This window comes from Lipomyces tetrasporus (genome assembly GCF_029532465.1).
Source record: "Lipomyces tetrasporus strain NRRL Y-64009 chromosome Unknown POJ06scaffold_5, whole genome shotgun sequence".
In the NCBI taxonomy this organism is placed as follows: Eukaryota; Fungi; Ascomycota; class Lipomycetes; order Lipomycetales; family Lipomycetaceae; genus Lipomyces; species Lipomyces tetrasporus.
This window is the reverse complement of record NW_026611600.1, coordinates 904552-929723: the sequence shown is the minus strand read 5'-3', so window position 1 is coordinate 929723 and position 25172 is coordinate 904552. Positions and strand designations below refer to the sequence as shown.

Genomic DNA, 25172 nt, shown 5'->3' with positions numbered 1-25172 from the left:
AGCTGGCGTCTATGGTAGCGTGGTAGTGTACAATTTGCGGAGAGAAGAATCCCAACTTTCCTACGCCATTCCGATGGCACTGCAAGATTGAAATTTTCTTTTCCACTACATTGGACTCCTGATGGCGGTAAATGCTTTCGATTTGCTATCGGGGCCCAATTGGAAACACCGTAATTTCAGACGCATCCATATCGGGCGGAAGATTCCGATATGCAGGGCCCCCCAAATTCCACAGACCAGCGGATGATGAACTCAAATTTGTTTAACCCGGAGGACTGCATATCCCAACGTCGATCTTCAGCAGCATCTTGTTAGGGAGACATTGTACAAGCAGAGAACCCAAACGGCCGTAAATCCCGACTGACGCCACACCGTTAGCCTAGACCGAAGTTTGGTGCTCTAAAGACGGCCCAGACAATTCCGAGTCGGCCCATCAGACTGGTTCGGCCGATAGATGTTGCCTGTTTGCACGCTGCACGCCCGCTTTCGGGTCGGCAAAAGCCTCACATCCCCTAATCGAGCAATTGAGAAGTTAAATCTATCCAATGGTAGTGTCATAGTCTAACCCTTTTCGGCTTCTACTCATTATCTACGTAACATAACACTAGAAAATCTATGTCGACAAAATAACTTCATGCCCCAACCATATAATCACGCAATTGCAAATGATTGCGGAAGTCAGTATGTAGCAGTAGCTAAAAATAATCGCGGGATTGTCATCACAGCGGATGGATCACGACATGCCCTGTAATCCCAATCACTTGAAAGTCTCGGAGCAGAACTATCATATCCGCCAACGTCGTAAGAAATCGAGATAAGGGTCCAGTGGAGGAGCAATATCGCGAATTAGTCTGGTATGCATCACTTGCAAATGCCAAATAATTTCTATTATCACAGAATCTATATAACGAATTTCTATCAAAGTAATCAGAAAGATCATGTTTTACTAATCACACATTTATCAGGAAGTCTGCAGGGCATACGCCTCGGCGGCCAATTGCTCCAGTGCGTCTAGCTCGCCACTGCTCTCGCACATCGACCTGAATATCGAATCCGCATCTTGCAACAACAAATGAGGCTTGTTGTACTCCTTCACTCGACCAGAATCAAGTACCAGAATCATGTCATAATCGATAATCGACCGCAACCGATGGGCGATAGTCAAAATCGTAGATTGAGAGAATTCCTGACGAATTGTGAGCTGAATCTGTGCGTCTGTCTCATAGTCAATCGACGCTGTTGCCTCGTCAAGGATGATGACTCGAGGGGACTTGAGGAGTGAACGAGCGAGACAGACGAGTTGGCGCTGGCCCTGGGAGAGATTGCCCCCGCCTTCCGTCACCGGACTGCCGAGATTGTAGAATACGTTTGATTTCTGCTCTTCGGTCAACTCGCCTGCTGGCAGTGGAGTGGTGTCAATGAGCTTGACCCGACGAAGGGCTTGGAATATGTCAATGTCGGCATACATATCGAATGGATCTAGGTTCGACCGAATAGTTCCTGTGAACAACGTAGGATCTAACTGTCGTTAAATCGGGTTCGTGCGAGTAACACTGCGGCATACCTTGAGGAATAATGGCCAAACCAGTTCTCAAGTCTCTCAATCCAATCTTGGCAATATCAATCCCATCGATTGAGATGCTTCCTGTCTCTGCCTCCAAAAACCGGAAAAACGCTCCCGCAATAGTCGATTTCCCGGCTCCGGTCCGCCCGACAATGCCGACCTTCCATCTCGGTTTAACGTCGAAACTAATGTCATCGATAACCTTTGGCAACTCAGGTGCGTATCGTAAAGTTAAATGCTCAACGCTAATGGCACCCTTATCCGGCCAATCCGCGGGAGGCCGGGATTCGTCAATAACATCAGGTGCCTCAGATTCAAGATTCATATACTCCTTCACACGTTCGACCGAATTCATATTCATCTCTATATTAGTGTATGACGTAACAAACCACATTGTTGTCTGGCCAAACGTGATGGCGTAGGTTAAGCATAATCCCGCTAGTCCAGCATCAATCTTGTCGACACTGCTAACCAAAAACCCACTTGTAACAGCTAAAACCGCGCCTCCGATCAGCTCAGCACGAAGCATGAGCCAACACATAAGACCCCAGAATGTCCAGTACGGTCGCGTGTTGTATTCCAGTCGCTCGATGTTACCCTCCACGAAACGTTTTTCGCACCCATACGCGCGAATGGTGCTGAGACCTGCCAGAGTTTCTCCAAAGTGCTGATAAATAGGACTTCGAGTAACGGAGTTGATTCGACGAAGATCTCGAGCAGATGAGAGATAGCATGCCGTAAATCCTGCATAGATAATACCGATTACAGCTCCCGCAATCAAAAAAGCTGGGAATACAAACGAGATTGTAATCACAACAAACAACAGCAGAAGTGTAGTATGTCCAATGGAGTAGACATCTGGGCCAACGTTCATATCAATTGTCTCAATATCTTTGGAAAACCTGTTCAAAATTCTGCCTACAGGAGTAGTGTCGAAGAATCTCGGAGTAGCTCGCAAAACTGACTGCAGCAATAACTTGAAAAGTCGCTTCGATGCCCTGACAACACCCATCATTATGACAAAAATCCGCAAAATCGATATAACAATGTACGCAATCGATGCCAAACCGTAAACCCAAAGATAGTAGCTTGACGAACGATGTGACGATGCATTCGCGTTGACTTGTTGTATGCCCTCGTCCGGAAGATCATTGGTCCACTCCCGTAGCCAGACCGTCTGTGCGAGCTGTACCAGCTGCTGAGAAATATATATGGTCGTGATCAACGCCCAGAAGGAATATGATCCCATGGAGCGCAGGTAAGTCAGGTACACGTCCCAGCTGACACGTCCTTGTTCTGAGTCCTCGATCTGTTGGGGATTCTCACGAGATTTCAAAAGGATCTCGGTCTCTAAGTCTTCCGGCTCATCGTTCTCATTGACTTCGTCAACTTGAACGGTCGATTTCAACTTTGGAGCCAAGCTGAGGGACGAAGTTGCGCGCGATGGAATTCTTGAAGAATTTTGAGATACCGAGTTCTGAATACCGTCATCTTCTCCTAACGCCCCTGACCCGTACACTTCTGCCGCGGTGCCTTGGACTTTAATCTTTCCATTATCGATAGCAACAACATGATCAGCACCAACCAAAGTCAACGAAACATTATGAGACACAAGAATACAAGTGCGCCCCTTCATCATTGGTCCGAGAATGCACTTTTCGTAGATCCAGTGGGCGCTGTGTGAGTCAACAGCACTCAAGCAGTCATCAAGAAGGAGATGCTTCGCAGACGAGTACAGTGCTCGAGCAAGAGATATTCGCTGCTTCTGACCACCCGATAATGCAATACCTTTCTCGCCGATCTGAGTCTGATCACCATACTCCAGGATGTCGAAATCTCTAAGCAAAGCGCAAGCATGAACGCATTTTTTATAACGGCTTTCGATGTATCTCGATCCGAAAGTGATGTTATTCCGAATAGAGTCATTTAACAGCCACGGCTGCTGAGCGCAGTATGCCACGGCATCGGTCATTCCGGTCTCTGGGTCTGGTTTCGGTGGATTGCCGTCCCGTCGTGACGGCAGAAAGACTTCACCTTTGAGCAGCTTCATTTCACCAAGTAAGGCCATAAGGAGGGACGTCTTTCCAGAGCCGGTTGGTCCCACAACAACGGTGAGCTTGCCAACTGGGAAGTCGATGGAAATGTTCTGAAGCTTAAACTCACGTTCCTTAATTCCATTGCCCCACGAGAAGGACGCACCTTGAAAGCCAATGTACGGCGAGTTTGCGTCCGGCTGTATTGACAGTTGCTCGTATTTGGTCGTGCCTTCCTCAGATAAGAACCGATCGATACGTTTCATAGATACGCTAGCTTCAACTATAGAGGAGAATACGTCGACAAGAATTTCCATCGGCGTGCGCATCAGCGAAAACAATGCGATCGACGTAAATGCGATAGTCGCAGTAAGCTCCTCTTTGGCTACAAGCGTGTAAAATCCGAAAGTGAAGAACGTCACCGTAGGCGTAAAGCCGTACCATAAGAAGCCTGCAATTATTAGCCCTACCCGAGACATGAACAAAACATAGAATATCGATATCGCTTACCTGCCGTCGACCAAAGAATATACCTCTTTCGGAGTTTCTCGGTCTCCTTCTTCCTAATGCCATGCAACACATCGTAAAAACTAGGCTCCCAAGCTACAACTTGTTTAGCACTGCAGATGACAACCACAGTATGAAAATGCGTACCGAAATATTTGATGATTTTAATACTCTGCAAAACTTCATTGGTCTTTTGAATCCTCTGATCCGTTAAAGTCATCATTTCCCGCATAGTCTTACCGAACTGTCGAGCGGTCCAATAATTTCCAGGAACAAGAGCGAACATGGAGATAATAGCGGCAATAGCACTGATGCCGAGCGTGTCAAATAGTAATGCAAAAGATATTACAAGCATTACAACAACTGTGATCAGCTGCTGCACTTGAGTACACGCATCAGAAATGACAAAAGAATCAACAGCCATTAAGTTTATGATCGAGCCTGTCGTCAGAGGTGCCGTCTCGTCATGCTCATTCTCCTTCTTAGCCTTCTTGTCCTTTGACTCGTGATCCTCATCCCTAGACAGGGAGGCTGCATTCCGCAGTAGCGATTTGGCGTAAAGCTCCCCAACAATGAGCTCACGTAGTCGAATCGCAATTCCGCGGAAACCCCATTGTGACTGAACACTGCAGACTGCATTTATCAATGGTGCGACGGACAGAAGGCCCACATAGACCCAAGCCATATGCCGAGGCTCAGAGGAGGGGTCCTCCAAATACCCCAAAATCGCTCGAATCAGTAGCGTGGGACCGAATGAAAGGAATGCCTGGACGACTGTCCACAAACCGCTATAAAAGAGGTCACGACGGCAATACCCGAATAAACGCATGGGAAAGGATGATTTTCTAAATATGTCAATGTGACTGATAGAACACCAATGAAATGACCTTACTCAACCGCCCGATAGTCAGTGAGAATCGATTTAACTCGAAATCGAGGAGACAGATCCCAAACGTCATCCATTGTCAACGTCCGTTTCAGCCCCTTGAATAATAACGAATACATCCAAGCAAGAGTAAGTATCTCATATAAGGACGCATAGGGCTCAGGATTAGGTTGAGTTCCTATCCGTGTTTCGACATATCCGGGGATACGGCCTTGAGGCGTGGTCAGACTAACGGTCCATAGAGACAAACAAAAAACAAAGTCAAAGAAAGCAACGACTTTGTAGAGGCTGTCATGTTGAACAACAAAAATTGAGTGAATCTGTATAATTGACACTAGCCACTGCGTGAAATACAGAATTGAAGAGTGACTCCAAAATGCAGGGGGGACGTCCATTATGAACCTGGAGTTCTTCCCTACAGCAAGGACAAGAGCGTATGTCCAAAATCCAATTGAGATTAAATGAGCCGTACTGAGGTGGAATCTATCATCCCCCGGATGATAGAAAATCGAAATTGCAATTGCGACAGTATGGACGGCGATGAGACCAAGCAAGAAAATATGCTCCAACGCTGCACGAAGTCTCACATTCCGAGGACGTAGAAAAACAATATCGACATCATTGTCTTGAACCGCACCGACTTCTGGACTGGCTAATTCTGTAGGTGTTACTCCTTCAGAGTATTCTGCAGACGATTCAGTTGTGTTGAGTCGATACAGGTGCTCGTCATCAGCGATTGAAGACGTTCGAGACGGAACGATGGTCAACGTGTCGTCGCCATGAAGTAAGATGTTGAACTGTCGCGATCGTTTGACAAGGCGTCGGACAAACCCAAAGATCGGTTGAAAAAGTAGAGCAATTGATATTGCGAGAAGAGACAAGGGTAATAAGCTCTGGATGTACCTGTGTTTGATTAGGCGGCAATATTCTCACTGGACAAAGGGGACTGACACTTCGTTGAAGCACGGATTAAAATCTAATCCGTCCCATATTGGACCCGGACAATACGGGGACGACATTTCCGTTTAATTGGACCAGAGATCAAAGACGCGAATCCAGCGCCTTTATGAATTCCACGAGCCCAGACAGTGCAATTGATCGCAACAATTTCAGTCAGCCAGCATCTCCGTCACCTTGGAAAAATACATGAATCGACCAGAATTAATAGTACGGTCGGCCGCTCAGTAGGGTTAGATAAGGTCTCGCTCTTGTCTCCTCGGGTTGTACCTTCAATAGCCTGAGACAGACCCGTATACTTTCACAATCAGGCCAATAACTTCGACGGGAATTAAACTTACTTTGTTGGAAAGAGTCATGAACATTATTCTGTCATTTCTAAACATTGGTGGCAGCTTGGTGCGATACCGAATTCGGTACAGGCCGTAGCCAACAAGGAGCGTCGTGCAACGCGGCTGTCAAGCACTGCCACTGTTGCGGCCAGTATCAAGGTTTAGCCTGCGCCGCATTTCGGTTAATAATTAAGGGGTGAGCCCTATGATACTGTATCTGCCATAGGTCTTGTCGTGTTACGCATACCAGAAGATCTGAAATCCCTGCTTTGGATGTCGCATTACAATTGATAAATCTATGATTACTCCACGCGTTAAAATTCTTTGGCAGGCTGTCCAGGCATAGCGCGTAGAAGAAAATTGAACCTCGATTATTACAGTACAAGGACGCGAGTAGTCGACAATTCCGCCACATGAATTTTGCGAAAGTCAAATTACCAGCAAGATAACATAGGTACTAAGATCGTATAAGTGTGGGAGCGTACCAACCAATAAATTAGTCACCGTGGAGGTAGGCCAAGCGTAGCCTTGCTTTTTGAAGACTGTCACTCAAGAGCAAAGATCAAGTCAACCGCATGCCAACATCGGATTCCCAAGGCAGACGATAGATCTGCTTTTGATACGGAGCACCTGGGCCAGCCAGCATGTACGAAAGCTGGCGAGTGTTAACTGGTGATAGCCGTATTACCGAGCTTGGATTGGTCAATTTCGGGCGCAACTAGTTTTATGGGCGTCGTTTATGCTCAAACCGACCTCTATGATCAATATAATAGTTGCTGTAAGCGACGTCCTGCATTAACCTGCAATAGTCATAGTAAGTTACTTTTTGTTGTCTATTACACATAATTTAGGACTAACCCGGGTTGAAACAGCGTGTGTTGGGCCAGGTTGTCCCATCTTCATCGAAGTATTTGTCCCCGCTATGCATTAAATGCACATGCAATGGGATGATCGTGTTAGTCATATCCAACTCACTCGTTTGCCTAAACGCGAACCACATCGTCCATGCACCCAGCAGCACCCGTCTGATACTCGCGAAATCGTGCACCTAATAGGAACATGTCACATTGCAACCAAAGCATACAAACTCTTCGGGTACGATACCGGATAGCTTGAATTATTTGACGGTCGTAAGTTTAAAATATTCGGGAAGCGGCAGAATTCGGCCCGGTGAACACTTCAATCCTCTCTTGTCCTCTCGTGTAAAGCGAGGAAAAGTAGGCCATGGAATTTGTTCTAATATCTTCTATAGGCCTTTTTGGCTTGATAGACAATCTCAGGCAGTGGTAATTCCATTTTCAAGGAGTCTGAGTTGAGCTTAATTGTAATATATAGAACGCGTCACAACTTTGAGGTTTCATTCTGACCAAATGATTGACCTTAGTATCAGTCGGACTGTTGCTTTAGGAGACCCAGTAACACAAATATACTAGTCCTAAAATGGAATGGTTCATTTCCATCTGCTTAGTCTCAGGTAAAATTGCTTTGATACAAAGTTTCATTATATTGAGAAATATATAGTCTACGTAACTTTACTCGAGCGATTTATTGAGGACTTCGGCAATCAGGAGTCTACCTGTTACAACGTAATTGATGGAATATATTAGTATAAATTTGCGTGCGCTCTAAGTCAAATGATACTTAAATAGTACCAGGATTTGTTTTGGTCGTGAGAAGTTCCTATTGAACGTGCATCAATATCCCAAAAGACCTACTAACCCTACTAAATCACCAGTTTAGCAAAGTAATGCCGAACTTCAACCGCATCATACACAAAAGTCTAAGCCATACATATAAACGTCATCGACATCATAGCTCCCTGTACCGCGATTCGACCTCTGCTTCCAGCATACTTTCTGGGGCCAGATCGTTTTTGGCTAATAAAGGAACTTTCTCATCTGCATCACTGTAATCGACAGGCTGATCTTCGACTACAGTGGGCTCATCCTTCTCCAAATTATCGATTCCCCGGTGAGACAGGCCACGTCGAGCCCTCGCCAGTGTGCGGCGCTGCCAATAACACGTCCGCCAGATCATCAGCTCCAATAGAATCCATTCCAACAACACAGCTAACGCCGCAGCCTGACATACCAGCCATAGATACTTGGGAAATATGGTAGCCTCAGCATCCAGGGCCATCGCGAACGCGGTGATTCGAGATATGCGGAGGAGGTCGATCTCTTTCTGACCGCAGAAATAGTTCGAGTGACCTGGATCTTCGCTGGAGCCACCCTTGCAACCGTTTATGACAAAGTCCTGGAATAGTAGTTCAGGACGATGGTACTTGCCTGTAAAGTAGATGGCTAAGGCAATTAATGTCGTCAGTAGAAGTAACAGCCTCAGTCGCCTTCGGACAAGAAATAGGAGGAGTATTAGACCGAGGATGGAAGTTTCTTGCAATGCGAGATACCCTATCGTTTCAGAACTAGTTCCGTTTGCTATCAGGTCGAAGGCCGAGAGATAGCCATGGTTGGATGCAAATCTGGACGCAAATGCAGCTGGAAACGGAATGACACAGGAGATAAAAAGAGCTGACAACAGAGCCCGGGAACTAGTATCAAGCTGAAGCGCTTGGGCTGCCAATTTTTGTGAACGGCTGTGATGTGCGATTGCTGAGGACATGGCGAAGCTGCTGGCCAGAGAATATACAGCTGGCCATTGCAGGCCACAGGGTCCTTTTACCGTCATTCTAATGCGAGAAGATACATGAGGCAGATGGAGGCAGATGCAGGCAACGTCAGGTGCGCTAATCACCGATCGACCATGACGCGCGGTAACCAACTTCTAAGTTTATACACTTGCGGCAATGAGCACCACAAGCGCCTCATTGCGCTATTTCTCGCCCTTGTTAATTAAAGGAGTGTATGTCTCTATTTTGGCAATTCAGTTTTGCATTTTGCGATAGCGAATGCTACGCAGCAGGGGGGTGGAAGCGAGATAATAAAGCCAGAGGGTGCAAACGAGGTGTGATCATTGTCCAAGTTGAGTTCGGTCTCTGGTCGAAATTTTGAATGTTCAGGTTTTTACGACCCCTATCATAATACACATTCTCGATTATTTTGAAGGTACAATTCCACTTGATTCTCTCATATAGTATCAAACGGATCGTGACTGTCGAGATAGAGGGAAGAAACCGGGCATGTACGATCCGGGAGCAAACACGTAAGCGTGACGTAAAGGGACAAGCCACACCTGCCAGACACGCGTCACAACCACTCTTTCATGCTCAGTTCTCCCTCTTTCATATTGGGGGATGATGGCACAAGGCATTTTAAGGATTTGAATCTCAAGCTGTCAAGCAGGGGTTCGTCCGAATTCCGAAACGTGGCTAGTTCCGGGCAGTTTTGAGCGTGCTTAGTCCGCTATCATTGGACATAAGTCGATACCCCTCTTGCTCGATTTCGTATCGCAATAGCATATCTCTCATTGTGCCGCTCGACGATGTGTGGGAGACTTCAATATGCGTGAAACGATGTCCCCTTTCTCTCAGCCGTCTCAATTAGAGTATCGAAGGCGCTGTGACCGCTCGTCGACGAACCATATCGTCAGGGTATATGCTGGCTCCGGTGACAATGACCAATACACTTCCTTGTTGATCGCAGCAGTAGCAGGCAACGGCGAGTGGCGTGACGGCGTAATACACATGCGTTCTTATGATAAATTGATGGGTGACATATAACAGGTGTGGTGGGTAGCATGAACGCACAGCGTCACGACATCGGTGCCAAACATCTTCAGCATCCAAAACCGAGTTCTAATCATGTGTTGGCTCTGTATATTGTAGCTCTGCAGCCTCTGCTACTTGTCTACCAAAATTCATTGAATAGTCGTAAAAATGTTAGATACTAGGTAAGTTAAGCAATCGGTTTAATGGCTACTTGTTTTGGGGAATACTATGGGACAGCAGCAAAACGATTGCAGCATCTAGTAAATTAGATATGGCATATATTTAACCGATTCGTATTTATGCCACGGTTAGCCGAGCATTGACCCATTTTTTCGGTTGGCGGTTTTTACGGTTTAGGTAGACTGGCTAGTTGTTTGGAGGTTCATTATTGTGGGCAGTTCACCGAATAAAGTCTTCACCTCGGCCTCCGACGGCAATGAGTATGTGGTGGATGTCCCGACTGGGCCCTTACGGTATATTTCCAACCAGTGCGGATTCATTACGATAGGAACAAGATCTAGAGCCTCCTCAAACTCTAACCTTAGGCTGTCCGCAGGATGAAACAGCCGGCGATGCAACCTAAACGGCACGAATGAGGCTAATCTGATCGCCAAGAACACCGCTTATCATTAGGCTGTCCCTTAGTCACACCTTGCTGTCCTGAGCCCAGCCGGCAAATTTTCACTTTTACATTCCACTGCAGTGGCTATAATACCTTATTAGTCGTAACGGTTATAGTGCTAATGCAGTTTGATTGCTAGTGACGTTTACGTTGGCCATGGCCATGAAATTGGGGAGTGGAAAAAATAAAGCATTTTGGCATAATTGGCACGAATTGGCACGAATTGGCACGAGACTTATGGAAGACGATGGCGTTCGCGCTGTTCAGATGTACATTGATGCAGCAGCTAAAAACTATCGGCAAGGAAATTCCAGAGTTTTAGCGGGAAATGCAGCGAGATTTCGATAGGGGTGTCCACGAATAACTGAAGATTTCTTGCTCACTTCTATTCCTAACTTATTCGTAATATTCGTGATTTTCACGACAACAACAATGTGAAATCGCGCCTCCCTGGCCCGCCCCATAAACTGCCCACAACAACATCAACTTTCTCATCTTCTCGACACTCACCCTTGCTGTCAGACATCTTGTTGTAAGAGAGTATATTGGATTACCCCCCAAGGGATTGAAAAATTGGTAGAATAAGACGGGTCGTTCAGTTATTCATTGACGCGTTATTGACGCGTCATGATTGGCTAAATTCAAGTTTGACGACTGCGCTAGTGTCTTGGCAAAATTGCGACTAATATTCGTTATTCGTATTCGACGCTCCCAATCTTATTCGTTGCGAATAAACGGAAATTCTGCGAATACGAATAAGGAAAATTTTATTCGTTTACACCCTAGATTTCGACATAAGTTGCTGACGTCAGGGATGAGCAAGGCTTCTTGAGAGAACGACAAGCGGCAGAGGAACGAGCGCGTTTTGTTGGAGGCTGCTGATGAACAAGGTTCACAACTCCAGTCTTCAAAGCATAAGTGCAACTGTTGTGACTCTGCCAATGACTGTGCAGAGCGATGACGTTCGGTCTCTAACAAGGGGAATTAGCGCATCATGTTGCCATAATTTAGCATTCTTTGCTATTCCAATTATGATTTCCGTGGAGTCTAGTCCCTAGCCGAACGAGTACTAGACCATCTCCGACGGCTTAAGTGAAAGGGGACCGATAATGTCAACCACGTTTTTGTCTAGTGTCGATTATGCATTGGATGCACGCGCCGGCGGGTCCTTGGCACTCCGAACCTGCATGCACGCGCGACGTAATCAAATTAACTCTAACTGTTGCCTGCAGGTGTATCAGATATAGTTATCTGATTTCTGGTCATTGGTATTGTTCTGTTATCTGATGCTCCCTGTTAGCCCGTACTGTGTCAATACTTCGCCAGAACGAAGACAGCGGCTCGCCGAGATCTCCAATCGCAACTTGATCGGATGCATTAACCCGTTCAACCCCATGGTAGCAGATGTTCTCAGATTTTGAGAGATAAGTTTAAGACCATGAATTGTCACTACATGTTGGAGACTGTGAGGCGAAGTTTGGCGTACCTGTCTCGCTTCGGACTGTCTGAGCCCAGACCAAATCTTGGCTAGTTTGGGTGCTGCACATTTCCCGTACTCTTACTCGGGCTTGCCAAGGCTTTTGAGTTGCATTGCCATTGGCAAAGTCCGTCTGGGAGGAATAGCGCCTGGAACGCATGATCGCACTTATTTCAAGTACTTATATATGAGACGAGCCTGCCCAGCGCCGGCTTCGCCTCGTCTTGGCTGTAAGTATGAAGATTCCCGCCCTACCCCTTCTTGTAGGCTTGATTGCCAGTGTCGAAGCTCGCACAATTGTGTCGGCGTGTGAAAAGATATGCACAACATACCTATCAGCCTTCAAGACTGACCCGCCATGCGGTGTGAGTTATTACGAATGCATGTGCACGAATGTGATATACCCGGAATCCTACGCCATGTGCATTGACCTTTGCAAAGAATCTGAGCATGCAACAGCTTGGAAGTCGTTCTCTCAGAGTTGTCAGACAGCGGGGGAACCTTTGGATGGCACGTACGAGTTGTATCTGAGAAACGGATACGCCGATTACGTCGATCAGACGGATGTCACTCAGGCTGTTGCTACGAAGGCGGTGAAGCCTACGAGACAGCTTACATTGAATAACTTGGCAGCACGTGGAGAGAAGAATCATAATATCCTTTGGGCAGAATATTATGGGTATGTGGAAGTGGTTTGGTTATGTTGTGTCAGAGGCTGACAGGCATAGGAATATCATCAACGCGTACTGGGCTTTCTTGATAGTCATATCCTTTGGACGTCATGTGGCTCTAAAAACGTACCCTAGAAGTGGTGTAAAAGCATTCAGCTGGCTAAATACGTTTCGCAAGTACGTCACTCTTCCTGCGGCATTCGGCGGAAAGCACATTACGTCGATTAAGTGGAGAAATGTCGGGATTGCGTCAGTTCCTATCCGATGGCAGTTTGTGGCCGTGTTCGTCTTGTTTTCGTTAGACGTCATCTTCCTGTTTGTCGACATGTGGGTGACGGACACGCCTAATACAGTGTACTACACAAACGATATCATGACGGCGCGCAACATCGGCGATCGTGCAGCCATACTCACTCTCTCGCAACTGCCAGTGCTCTTCCTTTTCGGCGGCCGTAATAACATCTTGATGTTTTACACCGGCTGGTCTTTCGACACCTTCAACGTCTTTCACAAGTGGCTCGGCCGCATCATATTGATGAACATGTCAATTCACGGGTGGACGTTCACGCATGTGTACCGCAATATTGGCAATTACACGGGGGCTGGCGCATACAACTATTGGAAGACCACCATTCTAGACGTTCGTGAGAACTATCTCGGCATTGTCGCGCTGGTGATGCTCGGTATGATTTTTATTACGTCTGTGTACGTTGTCAGGCGCCACTGGTACGAGTTCTTCTTGCTGCTTCATATTTCTCTGGTCGCAGTATTTTTCGGCATCGCGTGGCACCATGTTCACGAGCATGGATATATGGAGTATTTCTATACTGCTCTCGCCATCTGGTGCTTTGACCGCTTTATCCGGCTATGCCGCATCATTGCGGCGAACCCGCTCAACAATGCCCAAGTGACTGTGAACGGCGAGGCAACATACGTAACCATTAAGCCCGCGCACGGATGGAGCGCCAAGCCAGGCCAATACGCGTTCATCTACGTCTTGCGCCACAATTTCTGGGAATCCCACCCTTTCAGTATCGTCGAGACCTGTAACGGCCATTACGTGTTTGTGGCAAAAGCGCATTCAGGGCTGACGAGGAAACTACATAAGAGTGTTTCGGGCAAGAATAGCAAGAGCGGTAATGTGCGCGTGTGGATTGAAGGGCCATATGGCGATTCGTTCCCTATTGCGCGGTATGAGACTGTGCTGTTGATTGCGGGTGGTATTGGTATCACCGCTATCATGTCGTATGCCCTAGATTTAAAGAGGAGAGAGACCGATCAGCATGCTATCCTGTACTGGATGGTGCGAAACTGCGAGTCTTTGGTTGGGTCCAAGAGCAGCTGCAAGAAATTTCCCAGAGCGGACTAATTGAGATTAACGTCTTTGTGACCGGGGAGTCCGGGCCAGACAAAGCATCTTACTCGGAAGTGTCATCGACGCAGTCTGCTAGCAAATTCTCCGAAAAATTACATTACTCAGATGAACCAAAATACGAAATCAAGTATAATCAACGACCAGACCTGTCGTCGGTCATTGCGAGCACGGTGAAGTGTGCGGAAGGCAGCGTCGCGGTCGTCACCTGTGGTCCTGGTAACCTGATGGACGCTTGCAGGACTGCGACTGCTGAGAATGTGGGTGCCGGCCAAGGGCGAGTGGATTACTTTGAGGACGCGTTCTCATGGGCATGACTTTAATCGCTCAGTTTTACACTTGCGATGTTTTATTTAGCGGTTCAATTATAGAAAGATTACGGCGCATTCGTTCGATGTCCTCGTGCAAGAATGGCTGTCGGTCTCCTCCGGCTAACTGTAGTCATGTGGCGTGAACGCTAGGCGGTGGCTGACGGAGCGGGCGTCCAAAAGACGTCGGTGGCGCCATCGATGGCGCTTCTCGGAAGAAAGTCGACCTTGTCGGCAGACACCAGACAGGCACCTCGAGGCAGCCTGCGCGAAGAAAACCAAGCCGACGCCGACGCAGGGTATCCGGACAGAAAGACTTGCAATGCTGCTTGCTCTGATAAAGTATGATTACTGTCTGAGAGCAAGGGGGTCTGGGCGAGGGCTTGGTTGCGACGCCGCGCGCTGACCAACGGCACTGGACTTTCGGACTTTAAACCTTGTTCCGTAGGTTTCTCAACGCTCATTTCCAGTAATTAACAAATCCGAGTGCATGAAAGATGATTGGTCCGCTCTAGTGGTTGTTCAGAGTCTTGACACGGAAGCGCAGAGGCGACAGTTTGGCGGCGTCGAGAAGCACAGGCTTGGCTGCCGGTTGCCGGAATCAGGGCCCATTATTCCGAGGACTGGGCAGTCTGGGCGGCCATATGCGATACGCGAATATCTCGACCCTCTCCTCATCGCCGCGAGCCCCACTCTGTCTGACAAGCTTTGACTCTCAGTCACTGCTCCCGCTCATTTTAGCAACATGTGAAGCCTCTCGCACTTATCAATGTCTCTGCTTATCGTGCCCGGTTATCAGACCATTTAGGCGCTGGCGTAGCTGGACTCTGCCAATGTGAGTTTAGCCCTTGCCGGCCTCACCAAGCACTTCTGACCCCTGCTTGCTATAAAATCACCGCCCGCCTTAGTTCTCTGACTCACTGCTTGCTGATTTCTTGGCTGGTTCTCTAAGCACCTAGTTTTGTCATCGCCATGTCAACCGATAGGTCACTGTCGTTTATGGAAAAGGCCGCCGATGTGCCGACTGCGGACAACTCTTATTCCAACGGGGACAAGGACGTCGGAGTCATCCAGGATGTGGAGTTCCCCAAGGGCAGTTCTCTCTTTGCCAAGGCGCAGCGTCTTGGCGCACGCTTCCAGATGGAAATTCGTGGCATCGAGCGTGTTCCTGAAGAAGAGCAGACCGAGAACTCGATCTGGAACGCTGCTTCCATGTGGTACGGCACATTGCGATAACGTATTCTGTCATAGTTTACTGACGTAACACAGGTTCGCGGCCAATATGGTTATTTCTACCTTTTCACTCGGCACACTTGGAATTAGCATTTTCGGAATGGCGTTTTGGGACTCTGTCCTAACGATTATCTTCTTCAACATCCTCGGCATCATTCCTGTCGCGTTTTATTCGACCTTCGGTCCCCGCTTCGGACTTCGGCAAATGATCCTTTCTCGGTTCTGGTTCGGTTTCCACGGGGTGAAGATTTTCGCTTTTCTCAACTGTATCGCGTGTGTCGGCTGGGCGGCTGTCAACACGGTTGTCGCCGCTCAGCTATTGCACACAGTCAATAACGGAAGCCTACCGCCTTGGGGAGGTGTCATTGTTGTCTCGTTCGGCACATTTGCAATTACCCTGTTTGGATACAAGGCTGTCCACATTTATGAGAAGTGGGCGTGGATTCCAACGTCCATTATCTTTTTGATTGTCATTGCGCGATTCAAAATGTCCGGAACCTTCACCTTCGGCACGCTTGAAACTGGACATATCGAGGCAGGAAATGTCCTCTCCTTCGGCGCTGCCATCTTTGGTTTCGCTACTGGCTGGGCCTCCTTTGCATCCGATTACGTCGTTTATCAGCCAAAGCAGACGTCTCGCGTCAAGATCTTCGCTGCTATATTTGGTGGTCTCGGCTTCCCACTTCTATTCTGTGAAATCCTCGGCGCAGCTTGCATGACCGGTACTTTGACTAGTACATCCTACGCGGATAATTACATTGAAAACGGAATCGGAGGTCTCTTGTACGCTATCCTCGTTCCGGACTCGCTTCACGGCTTTGGCCAGTTCTGTCTCGTTGTCATGGCGCTCTCGACAGTCGCCAACAACTGCCCCAATATGTACTCGGTCGTTCTGTCTGTCCAAACCATCGACAGCAACCTTGCCAAAATCCCGCGTATCGTCTGGACGTTGATAGCCACCGGTGTGTTCCTCGCTATCTCAATCCCTGCGTACTACTCTTTCGAATCGTTTATGGACAACTTCATGAATATCATCGGCTACTGGCTCGCCATTTACGAAGCAATCTCTCTTCCCGAGCACTTTCTCTTCAAACGCGGTTTCAGTGGATACAACGTCGACGACTACGACAGCCCGTCGAAACTTCCCGTTGGCTTGTCCGCTTGCTTTGCGTTCTGCTGCGGCGTTGCCGGTGCAGTTTTGGGCATGTTCCAGGTCTGGTGGACTGGGCCTATTGCGGCACTGATTCCTGGTGATGTTGGATTTGAGCTGTCGTTCGGATTTGCATTGGTCGCGTATTTGGCGCTTAGACCTTTGGAACTGAGATATTTTGGCCGTTGAACAATGCAATGTGATCTTATGAGAGGATCATATTGCCCTAGCAAAAGTTTTTGACCAGTCGCGAACGGTTTCGGCTTGGTCGTTTTGTTCGTTTCCTTTCCGGTTTGTTGCAATAGCGTTACGGGATACGGAGTTTCTAGCGGTTCAATAAATTAAAATTAATGATTTTCTTCGGGGACATATTAGCAAACAGTATCCCATTTTCGTGTGATTTGTTCAGATCTGAGCGCAGAAAATGGTCTCACGCGCCAGTCGTTTGTTTCTATCTCGACGACGTTAAATAGCATGCCCGAACTTCGAGTTAGGGCGCCAGTAAGCCGCCCCATTGCGACCGAGGGCATTACGTTGTCACGCACTAGCCGTCCGAATGCTGCCCCTAGACATTGTCGGATCGGATCATCAATGTAATCGTTGCGTTCAGCTTATTGATACGGTGACCAATCAGGCAGCTCGGTTGGTCCAGCTCCACATTCGGGGTGTGGACTCCACACGGAAACTTGGGTAGGCACACAGCGAAGAGACAGTGCGCCCGTATCGCACGGTTCGCAATGTTGAATTCAATTACGGTTACGGAGGACTTTTTTGGACGATACGGCAACGGTAATCATGACCTTGAAACCCGAACATTTGCTCCCGCCTCCGAGGCTCCCCTTGGTCAGCCCTTCGCACGGCAGCTTCGTGGTCGAACACGGCTGTTCAAATTCTCTAGGCGCCAACCTGGTGTTTCCTGCAGTCGCCATGTAGGTCATGCGCGCCCTGCATGCCCGGTGGTCGCTACACCATGTAGGGCGTGCCATTCAAAAGGCACGTTCCTAAGGCTGAAAAGATGTATTTAATTGGGAGTTAGGCTGGTTGCATTTATGGGTAAACCCTAACCGCAGAAGGCTGGCGTTGCCCCGGCAATGGTAATTGTGTAAGTTGTCAACACATCAAACTCAGCGGCGCAGCAGTATCGTCCAAACGCACAACCAAAACGCACAATATCACGATCACCTTAAGTCCACCGGATTGTAAGGTCATATTGAGGATTATACTGTACTAATTATCCGTCAATGCTGTGATTCGAATTCGTAGCCAACAATGCCACCACGATCACGAGCGACTGCAACAACAACGACGACGACCACGATCCCAACAAGCTTCTCGACCCCCTTGAAATCCACGATTCCGCCCCGGTCAAGTCGAAGAACGCGAAGTACCCACAAATTGCAACAACATGACGGCTCGCTTTCGCCAGATCCACTCGACATCCTGCCATTCGTGTCGCCACTAAAGCTTGCCAAAAGAGAGATTCTAGGGAAGGCCGGCAGTGACATATCGTCTTCTTCGACGGATGGCACGACGAGTTATGCAAGGACGAGGAGACGCAAAGAAGAGTCGGATGAGACGTCTGTGCAGCAGCCGTCCACGCCAAATTGGAGCGTAAACGTCACGATCGCCGGAACGGATCGTATTCTGCCGCAGAGTCAAGCCAGCGCAGGGGGTAAGAGAAATATCGAAGAATTGGACGGTGCGCAAACTCCAGGCGCGTCTTCTTATCAGGCTACAGGCGACAGTCCAGTTGCGTGGGTGCAGGTCATCAGGTCGCCGGCTATGCTTGGCACGCCGGTGAGAGAAAAGGAATTAAACCGAGTTGCGAATGCTGGAAGCACTCCGGGCGTTGTTGGTAGTACCGTAAAGCGTAGGGCGGTGAGGAAGAGATCGCCACGGAAGAATAAGATCGAGGTCGACAGCGAGTTGCACGACAAGTCCGTCGGCAATCAGGGTAGTTCTGGACAGACACAAGCGGGAGAAAAGGAAACTACAATTGAGACACCTAGTGAGCACATGCGGGAACCTGTGGAGGAATTGCGGGCGGCCAACCAATCGGAATTACTGTCTTCGCCATCTGTTAGTAGAACGGCAATCCATCAGGAATCATCAGTTGCACCTATACATGTCTACGAAGACGAACCCGATCGATCGCCACCGTTGCTTCTATCAAGTCCAGTGGTCGAGCACCAAACCTTTGTTGAGCGGACTGCGTCGTCACTGAATGTCCCACATCAGTCAAAGAAGACGACCAGTGCCAAATCATTGAGGTATTTTCTACTCGACTGTGTTTAGAGATACCAGGACTAACTAAATAGGAACCGAGCGAGCTCACCGCTCAAACCGATTTGCCTCCCTCCCCCGCCACAGTCACCGGTTCTGCTATCGCAATTGCAATCCTCAGAAGCTACATCACCGCCGTGCCGCACGTTAACGAAAGAGCCCTCTCCAGTTCCATCAATAACTTCGTCGATCCTGACAACAACAGAATTACCACCACTGTCCGCTTCGGACACGCTGCGCGAGAGGATCCCAAACCCGAATCCCGATCCAGGATGGAGCCGGGCGCATTGGGTATTGCTCACGCAACTGCACCCACGACGCATGGATCCGTTGCCCTCGCGTGCTCTGGTGAAGCCGCCGAATAGAATCATGCATGCGTTTCCCAGTGTTTCGGAGGAGGAGCTAGCGAGACGGATGCTGGCGTTGGATAGGATACGCCTCAGGAGGGAGATGAAGATGGAGCATGAGCCGACCGAACCCCCGAGGAGAGAGGACGCGGAAGGATATGTGAGAAAGTATTATTAGATTACGAATCATGCAATAGAACTGTTTTGCAGAATCATTTCCCTTTGACAGTGCCATCATGTCTCCCGATGTAGGTACGGCGCGCGGCTTTTCCAGCTAAATATCTGCGGTTTATACTGAAGCATTATCAAATATATGCCGTCTCGTACGGCACTCTTCCTTAAACGCAAGATGAGTGTGCATGACCTCCTATTGTTCAAGCACTGTCAGCGAAGGCCGCAGGACGCATGCAGGGTAACCCTATTCCACCAAATAAAGTTCGGGTTCGGGTGTTGCGGCGCCGCTTTGTTCGGTCAATTTGATCTCACGACGAGCACGATCTTGGTTTTGCCAGTCATATCGGGCCCCCTTTGTCCTTAGAGCAGGTTATCACCGGACAACTTATCTTGTCGCTCGCCACCAATAGGCACTCTTATCATTGTTTCACCGGGGCGAGAAAAAGAGAGATACAGAGAAAACACTATGGACGCGCCATCGCCGACGTCAACCCCGTCACCACCACAAACCCACACGCACCAGCACACAACAACAATGACGACGGCGGCGACGACGACGACAGCATCGAAACGGGATAAACGACGACACAATCTGGTGGAGCGGTACACGCACCTGACGAACGCGTTCGCGAGCCAGAAGGATGCGATATACCGGGACACGCTTGCCGACCTGCAGACACGGCTGGCGGCCCTGCACGCCGGCACGGACCCGGCGTTTGTCGACCGGCTGACTGACGTCGAGGAGCAGCGCGACGCCGAGCTCGTCGCGCTGTACTTGAACGAACAATTCCTTGTCGCCCGGGCCGACCGCGAGTACGAGCGCGACGTGGCGGCCGCGGAGGAGGAGTATGCTGCCAAGGCCAAGTCGGTCCGGGAGCGGCTGCTGGCCAGACTGGAGTCGCAGCGGCGCCGGCTGCGGGAGGATAAAGAGTTGTTGGACATTGCGAACGATCATTCGTTGCTGCTGAACGTTTCCGGGTACCAGACCGCGCCCGGCTCGCCGTCGTCGGGCGGCAGCGGCATGATGGGCAGTGTCGGCGAGCGGCGCAAGAACTTGCGGCGGCGTGGGGAAATTGTGCCGAGCGCGGTCGTCGAGAACGGGGCAAAGAAGCGGAAACGAGTCGGCACCGGCGGCACCGGCCCCGGCGGCGGCGGCGGCGGCAAGGCTGGTGAGCGGGATGAGATCGCGGCGTTTTGGAGCGATCGCGAGGCGCTGCCGTTTGGTCACCATCGGGATGATGGGATCAGTGGCGGGACCGTGACCGCGAGTGGTCGGCATCGAGAGAAGCCGTTTGGGGGCATGACGGGGCTGAAGAGCGAGGAGGCGAATGAGGATTTGGCGGTTTTGCGCAAGAAGAAAAAGAAGAAATGATGATGCGTTGCGGTTTGAGTGTATCAGGGGTTCATTGTTTATAATACATGACTAGAATGTAGCAAACCGTGCCGTAACGTTGTGCAAAGCTAAATCCAAACCGAACCAACCCGTTCCCTTTTGAAAAAATCAAAAATGCCAGCCCAGCCAAAACATATACCCAAACCAAATTCGTAACCGTAACAAATGATAATATCATGGATTTACAAAAGCGTCAAACCAACCAAAAACCAAACAGGAGATTTTATCAATCATCGCTTGCGAACGACGTATATGCCGACTCTGGATGTGCCGTGGACGTCCGCGGACTCGCGGTAAAGGCCATCAATGACATCGCTCCCTCTCCGCGCACTGCCGGAGCTAGGCCCGATATCTGGCGACAGCGACACGCTGCCTTCGACGCCCATGGTTTCGGATATCCAGCGCTCCTCGTCAGTGAGCCACCGCACGCCCCAGTCGTCGACCGACATGACTCGTTCTTCAGAGTATAGAATCTCGCCGCCGGCTTCTTGCAGAATCTTCTTCTGGCAGTCGAAATCAGGCACAGGCGCGGGCGGCTCGGACAGGCGCTGGCACACGGCTGTGGACAGCTTGTTGAGCGCGAGGAGAGTGTGTAGTAGCGGATCCAAGACCGACAGTAGCGTGTCGTAGTAGAACTCTATCGATGTCGGATGCACGAGGATCAAAACACCGGCAGGAAGCAGTTCGGACAGTCGGGATTGCGTGAAGAGGGTGAAATCGGGCAGTCTATGTGTTGGCAAGAGCGATATCGAGAATGCGTAGTGGATCGAGAGTGGCGGGACAACTGCGCCTGGCCGGGCGACGACGTAGGACTCGAAGAGTGTGGACGAGAAATATCCTTGCTGCGATCCGGTTGAAGACTGGGACGAGACGGACGATGGGGACGAGAAGACAGAGGACGACGACAGCGCCGATAATGCGGACGATCCTCCGGACAAGTACGCGGACGCGGCAGGCGACAAGACCGACATGTAGTTCTGCAACATTGGCAGAGGAACGGCGTGGGTGAGGTTCAGATAGACCGGTCGTTCTGGGTGCTTTTTGAGGCACAGGTCACGGATGCGGTGGGCAAACGTGCCAGCGGAGCCGGAGGTGGAAAAGGACAGCAGCCGGAAGGATTCTTCGAGCGAGTTGATAGCAGGGAGAAGCTCGAGCGCGACTGCGGCGGCAGTGGCCAGGACCGCGTCGTCGTCGTAGGGACAGCAGCTGGCAGCCGAGTAGCTGCTGCTCCGCCGGGTCCGCGTGTGGCGACTGGGGCAAGTGATCTCGTCGGGCGGAGTGGGCAGCATCGCGCGGCCGGCGCTCAGCGCCGACCAGTACGGCTCGTCCAGCTGTTGCATATTGTTCCTGGCGGCATCTGAAGGCGGCGAGAGCAACAATGAAAGCGGGAGTGGCGATGCCTTTGTGTTAACGCAAGCGCACGGCGCCAGCGGCATTCCCTTTGCTGTGATAATTAGAGCAACGTCGTAGCGTGCTAGTGCTGTTAGTGTCTATTCTGCTATAGCTGCTGCTGCTGCTTTTGTGATGAAGAGGGAGCAGAGGTGCGGAAAGAGTGAACGGCCGTTGTTGAAGGCCGAGTGATGGAGGGAGTGAGAATGTGTATATCGGTGGGGGGGGTTGCGCGGCCACTTAATCGAGGCATGAACTTTGTCGTGTTGTGGGTGCCGATGCGCGAAGAGCCGGGGCGGCGCCACTGCGCGGGATTGCTCGGATTTGGCCCCGCGCTAGTGCCGATCTGTTGTAGACACCTGAGTCACGTCGCTTGTCAGGCCAAATTATCCCACACTAACTTTCGGCGATCACGCGGCTTCTCCGGAAAGCTTTGTGAGCCTGCAGATCGGCTGCAGATCTCATAATGAACAATTGCGCGCGTGCAAACTCATTACTTAAGTTATAGTTTAACTATTCCAGTATATACATTTAATCATTCACTATCTCATCCTCACTCAAAATCCTCGAACCCTCTGTTCGCGTCCTGTCGAATCAGCTCCCGCATGCCTTCCGGCATTATCGGCTCGCCCGTCTGGCTGTCCTTCACATACCGGAACGGCATCTCTGTGCTCTCATATTTGTTCCACCGCAACTCGGGAAAGTCCACGTACTCGATCTGGTTGAGCGGTTCTGGGGTGGTTGTTAGTGTTATTCGGTGTAGTGTCATGGCAATGACGGCGTGACAACATACTCTGATCCTCAACAACCATCTTCACGACCCGGATAGCCGTGTCGGTCGTCATCTGGTTCGGTCCCAATCTTCGGCCTTCAAACCCGTACTTGCGCAGCTCGCCTGTCCGATCTACCCAGTCGGTCAGTGTCTGGAACAAACGAGTATGGCTGCCACTCTTTTTCTCACCTCTTGGTGGATGGTCTCCCAGTATGCCGCCAAACACAAACCAATCAAACCTGGCTGCATCCTCGGGCGCCAAATCTTCAGTTGCACTGGGATCGAGCAAACACACCCGGCCCTGGTCCGCCAGGTCCCTGACGCCAGGCAGCTCAATCACGTCAGCACTGGTCGTCGTCGCAACCTGCGGATCCGCAAGCTGTCGCGGCAGGCACGATCTGAGCGACGGCAGAAGCGACGTCAAGTAGAACTTTGCGCCGCCGCCGACGTCGTGCGAGATCGCGAGGTATTCGAGCAGAACCCAGGGCGAAATGCCGTCTTCCATATGCTCGACCACGTATTTCTTGTGCGACGCCATGTCGTCGCGCCGTGCTTGTAGTCTATATTGTTGTTCTATTTTGCCGTCAATCCTGCAAAATTTTCATGAAGACTGCGGCTCAGTCGTCGTCGTCGTGTTTGTCCGTTGTTGTGGGGACGATGTCGCGGGGGTAATCAGCGTGGGCTAGTTGTGACCTAAATATGTGATTTGACACAAGTCGAGTTTTAAGAGAACGCACGGGTCTGGACTTTAAAATTGCAGGCACACCGGCGGCGTGACAGCGCCTTGTCATGAGCCTTTCATAAGCCGTAAACTCAATCAATTGCTGATTGTCAGAGACTATTAGCCAGACCCATTATTGACGGTATTTACTATGTCAGTGATTGAACATTCTCTAGAAAGAGGGCCGTTGTGGCCATTGTCTGCTTGTTTTGTTCTGGATGGAAAGACTGCCGTCTGATCAAGACGGAACTAGCCAGCAGCAGAATCCCAACTTACCCGAGCCGGCAACAAAATGCCGTATGGGTGACTCAGAACAGCCGCTTGTTCGTAGGGCGCCATCGTCTAACTTGTCGGATGTCGGCCTCGCTTAGTTACAGTAGAACCGCGTTAAGCCGATTCGCTGTAAGCCGATAACCCCGTTAAACCGATGGTATTTTCTAAAAATTCCCCTCATGGCTATTAATCCATTTCAGTAGTCGGTAAACCGATATGAAATGGCTGTAACTTACCATCGGCTTGACGGGGTTCTACTGTACTGTAGCCCCTCCCGTGACTCGGGGTGGTGGAGGCGACGGCCGCACAAAGAATGCATGAACTTGGCGGTCTGCCACTGGTTTGGCAGAGTGCAGTTGTTTGTCTGCGTGCCAGCCGGCAGGAGACCGTTTGCAGTTATTAAATCTTAAATTTTTTGGCAAACTAATTTAGACACCGAATATTTCATTGTTCATGGAGATCCATGGGGACTCGACTCTATAGGATATCATTGCGCAAACCTTTGGTTGCTTCGAAATTCCTACTCAACTCTGTCTTGCGTACAGCAACCGAGCAAAACCCGACTAGCGCTTAGCTTTCTGGAACTCTTGCAGCAGCCGGGATTGAAATTCGCAGTGATTTGCCAGTCAGGCAGAGGAGACGGAGTCAAAGATGGCGTTTTTAATTAGTGAACGATGACGCAATGTTCTTGCAGTTTTACCGGACTGGACTATTATTGTCTTCGGCATCTGGGAGAACCTTCAAACTGACGAGATTCGCAACGGCGCAACCACACTGGGGCCAGTTGCTAGCATTGTTTTTGACGGCACCAGCACTTGCCGGTACTCTAAGCTGGATCGTTCTTAATGTGTCGATCAACAACGAGGAGTTATGTCGATGTAGCAATCGAACACAATTGTGCACTCTAATCAGTCTACAGTTAAACTGCGCTCCTAGGACGCGTGAAGATTATTCGCGAGCAAAAGGGGCTTTGATTGAAGTAGGATGTAGATATGCTCAGTCATAAACTCTCCGACCCAGTGTCCGATTGTCTCCAAGATA

The 25172-nt window shown here is 49.7% G+C and overlaps 8 protein-coding genes across 8 annotated transcripts; 4 read left to right on the top strand and 4 right to left on the bottom strand.

The window, feature by feature from the left end:
- Nucleotides 1–863: 863 nt before the first annotated feature.
- On the bottom strand, nucleotides 864–6374 carry POJ06DRAFT_222706 (P-loop containing nucleoside triphosphate hydrolase protein). Its single transcript, XM_056185659.1, has 6 exons — nucleotides 5942–6374; nucleotides 4997–5893; nucleotides 4252–4949; nucleotides 4108–4200; nucleotides 1565–4048; nucleotides 864–1518 (listed from the first exon to the last, which is right to left on the bottom strand). Exons 1-6 carry the CDS (start codon nucleotides 6007–6009, stop codon nucleotides 962–964), a joined length of 4797 nt encoding a protein of 1598 aa, XP_056043969.1. The 5' UTR covers nucleotides 6010–6374; the 3' UTR covers nucleotides 864–961.
- A 1579-nt stretch (nucleotides 6375–7953) lies between these two features.
- Nucleotides 7954–9171, bottom strand: POJ06DRAFT_106027 (uncharacterized protein). The gene is made up of 2 exons (XM_056183985.1): nucleotides 8071–9171; nucleotides 7954–8002 (listed from the first exon to the last, which is right to left on the bottom strand). The coding sequence occupies exon 1, from the start codon at nucleotides 8965–8967 to the stop codon at nucleotides 8089–8091; it is 879 nt and encodes a 292-aa protein (XP_056043968.1). The 5' UTR covers nucleotides 8968–9171; the 3' UTR covers nucleotides 7954–8002; nucleotides 8071–8088.
- A 3110-nt stretch (nucleotides 9172–12281) lies between these two features.
- On the top strand, nucleotides 12282–14405 carry POJ06DRAFT_268104 (ferric reductase like transmembrane component-domain-containing protein; the record flags this gene model as incomplete). Its single annotated transcript, XM_056189291.1, has 3 exons — nucleotides 12282–12724; nucleotides 12774–14019; nucleotides 14076–14405. 3 exons carry the CDS (start codon nucleotides 12282–12284, stop codon nucleotides 14403–14405), a joined length of 2019 nt encoding a protein of 672 aa, XP_056043967.1.
- Nucleotides 14406–15114: 709 nt separating this feature from the next.
- On the top strand, nucleotides 15115–17059 carry POJ06DRAFT_105964 (permease for cytosine/purines, uracil, thiamine, allantoin-domain-containing protein). The gene is made up of 2 exons (XM_056183984.1): nucleotides 15115–15613; nucleotides 15666–17059. The coding sequence occupies exons 1-2, from the start codon at nucleotides 15369–15371 to the stop codon at nucleotides 16966–16968; spliced, it is 1548 nt and encodes a 515-aa protein (XP_056043966.1). The 5' UTR covers nucleotides 15115–15368; the 3' UTR covers nucleotides 16969–17059.
- An 867-nt stretch (nucleotides 17060–17926) lies between these two features.
- Nucleotides 17927–19818, top strand: POJ06DRAFT_105958 (uncharacterized protein). Its single transcript, XM_056183983.1, has 2 exons — nucleotides 17927–19049; nucleotides 19098–19818. Exons 1-2 carry the CDS (start codon nucleotides 18049–18051, stop codon nucleotides 19585–19587), a joined length of 1491 nt encoding a protein of 496 aa, XP_056043965.1. The 5' UTR covers nucleotides 17927–18048; the 3' UTR covers nucleotides 19588–19818.
- Nucleotides 19819–20118: 300 nt separating this feature from the next.
- Nucleotides 20119–20955, top strand: POJ06DRAFT_238023 (Sds3-like protein; the record flags this gene model as incomplete). The annotated part of the gene is made up of 1 exon (XM_056185978.1): nucleotides 20119–20955. The coding sequence occupies one exon, from the start codon at nucleotides 20119–20121 to the stop codon at nucleotides 20953–20955; it is 837 nt and encodes a 278-aa protein (XP_056043964.1).
- Nucleotides 20956–21006: 51 nt separating this feature from the next.
- Nucleotides 21007–22559, bottom strand: POJ06DRAFT_252937 (uncharacterized protein). Its single transcript, XM_056187581.1, has one exon. The coding sequence runs from the start codon at nucleotides 22410–22412 to the stop codon at nucleotides 21207–21209; it is 1206 nt and encodes a 401-aa protein (XP_056043963.1). The 5' UTR covers nucleotides 22413–22559; the 3' UTR covers nucleotides 21007–21206.
- A 284-nt stretch (nucleotides 22560–22843) lies between these two features.
- On the bottom strand, nucleotides 22844–23873 carry POJ06DRAFT_252935 (SAM-dependent RNA methyltransferase). The gene is made up of 3 exons (XM_056187580.1): nucleotides 23327–23873; nucleotides 23159–23269; nucleotides 22844–23097 (listed from the first exon to the last, which is right to left on the bottom strand). Exons 1-3 carry the CDS (start codon nucleotides 23673–23675, stop codon nucleotides 22919–22921), a joined length of 639 nt encoding a protein of 212 aa, XP_056043962.1. The 5' UTR covers nucleotides 23676–23873; the 3' UTR covers nucleotides 22844–22918.
- Nucleotides 23874–25172: the final 1299 nt, after the last annotated feature.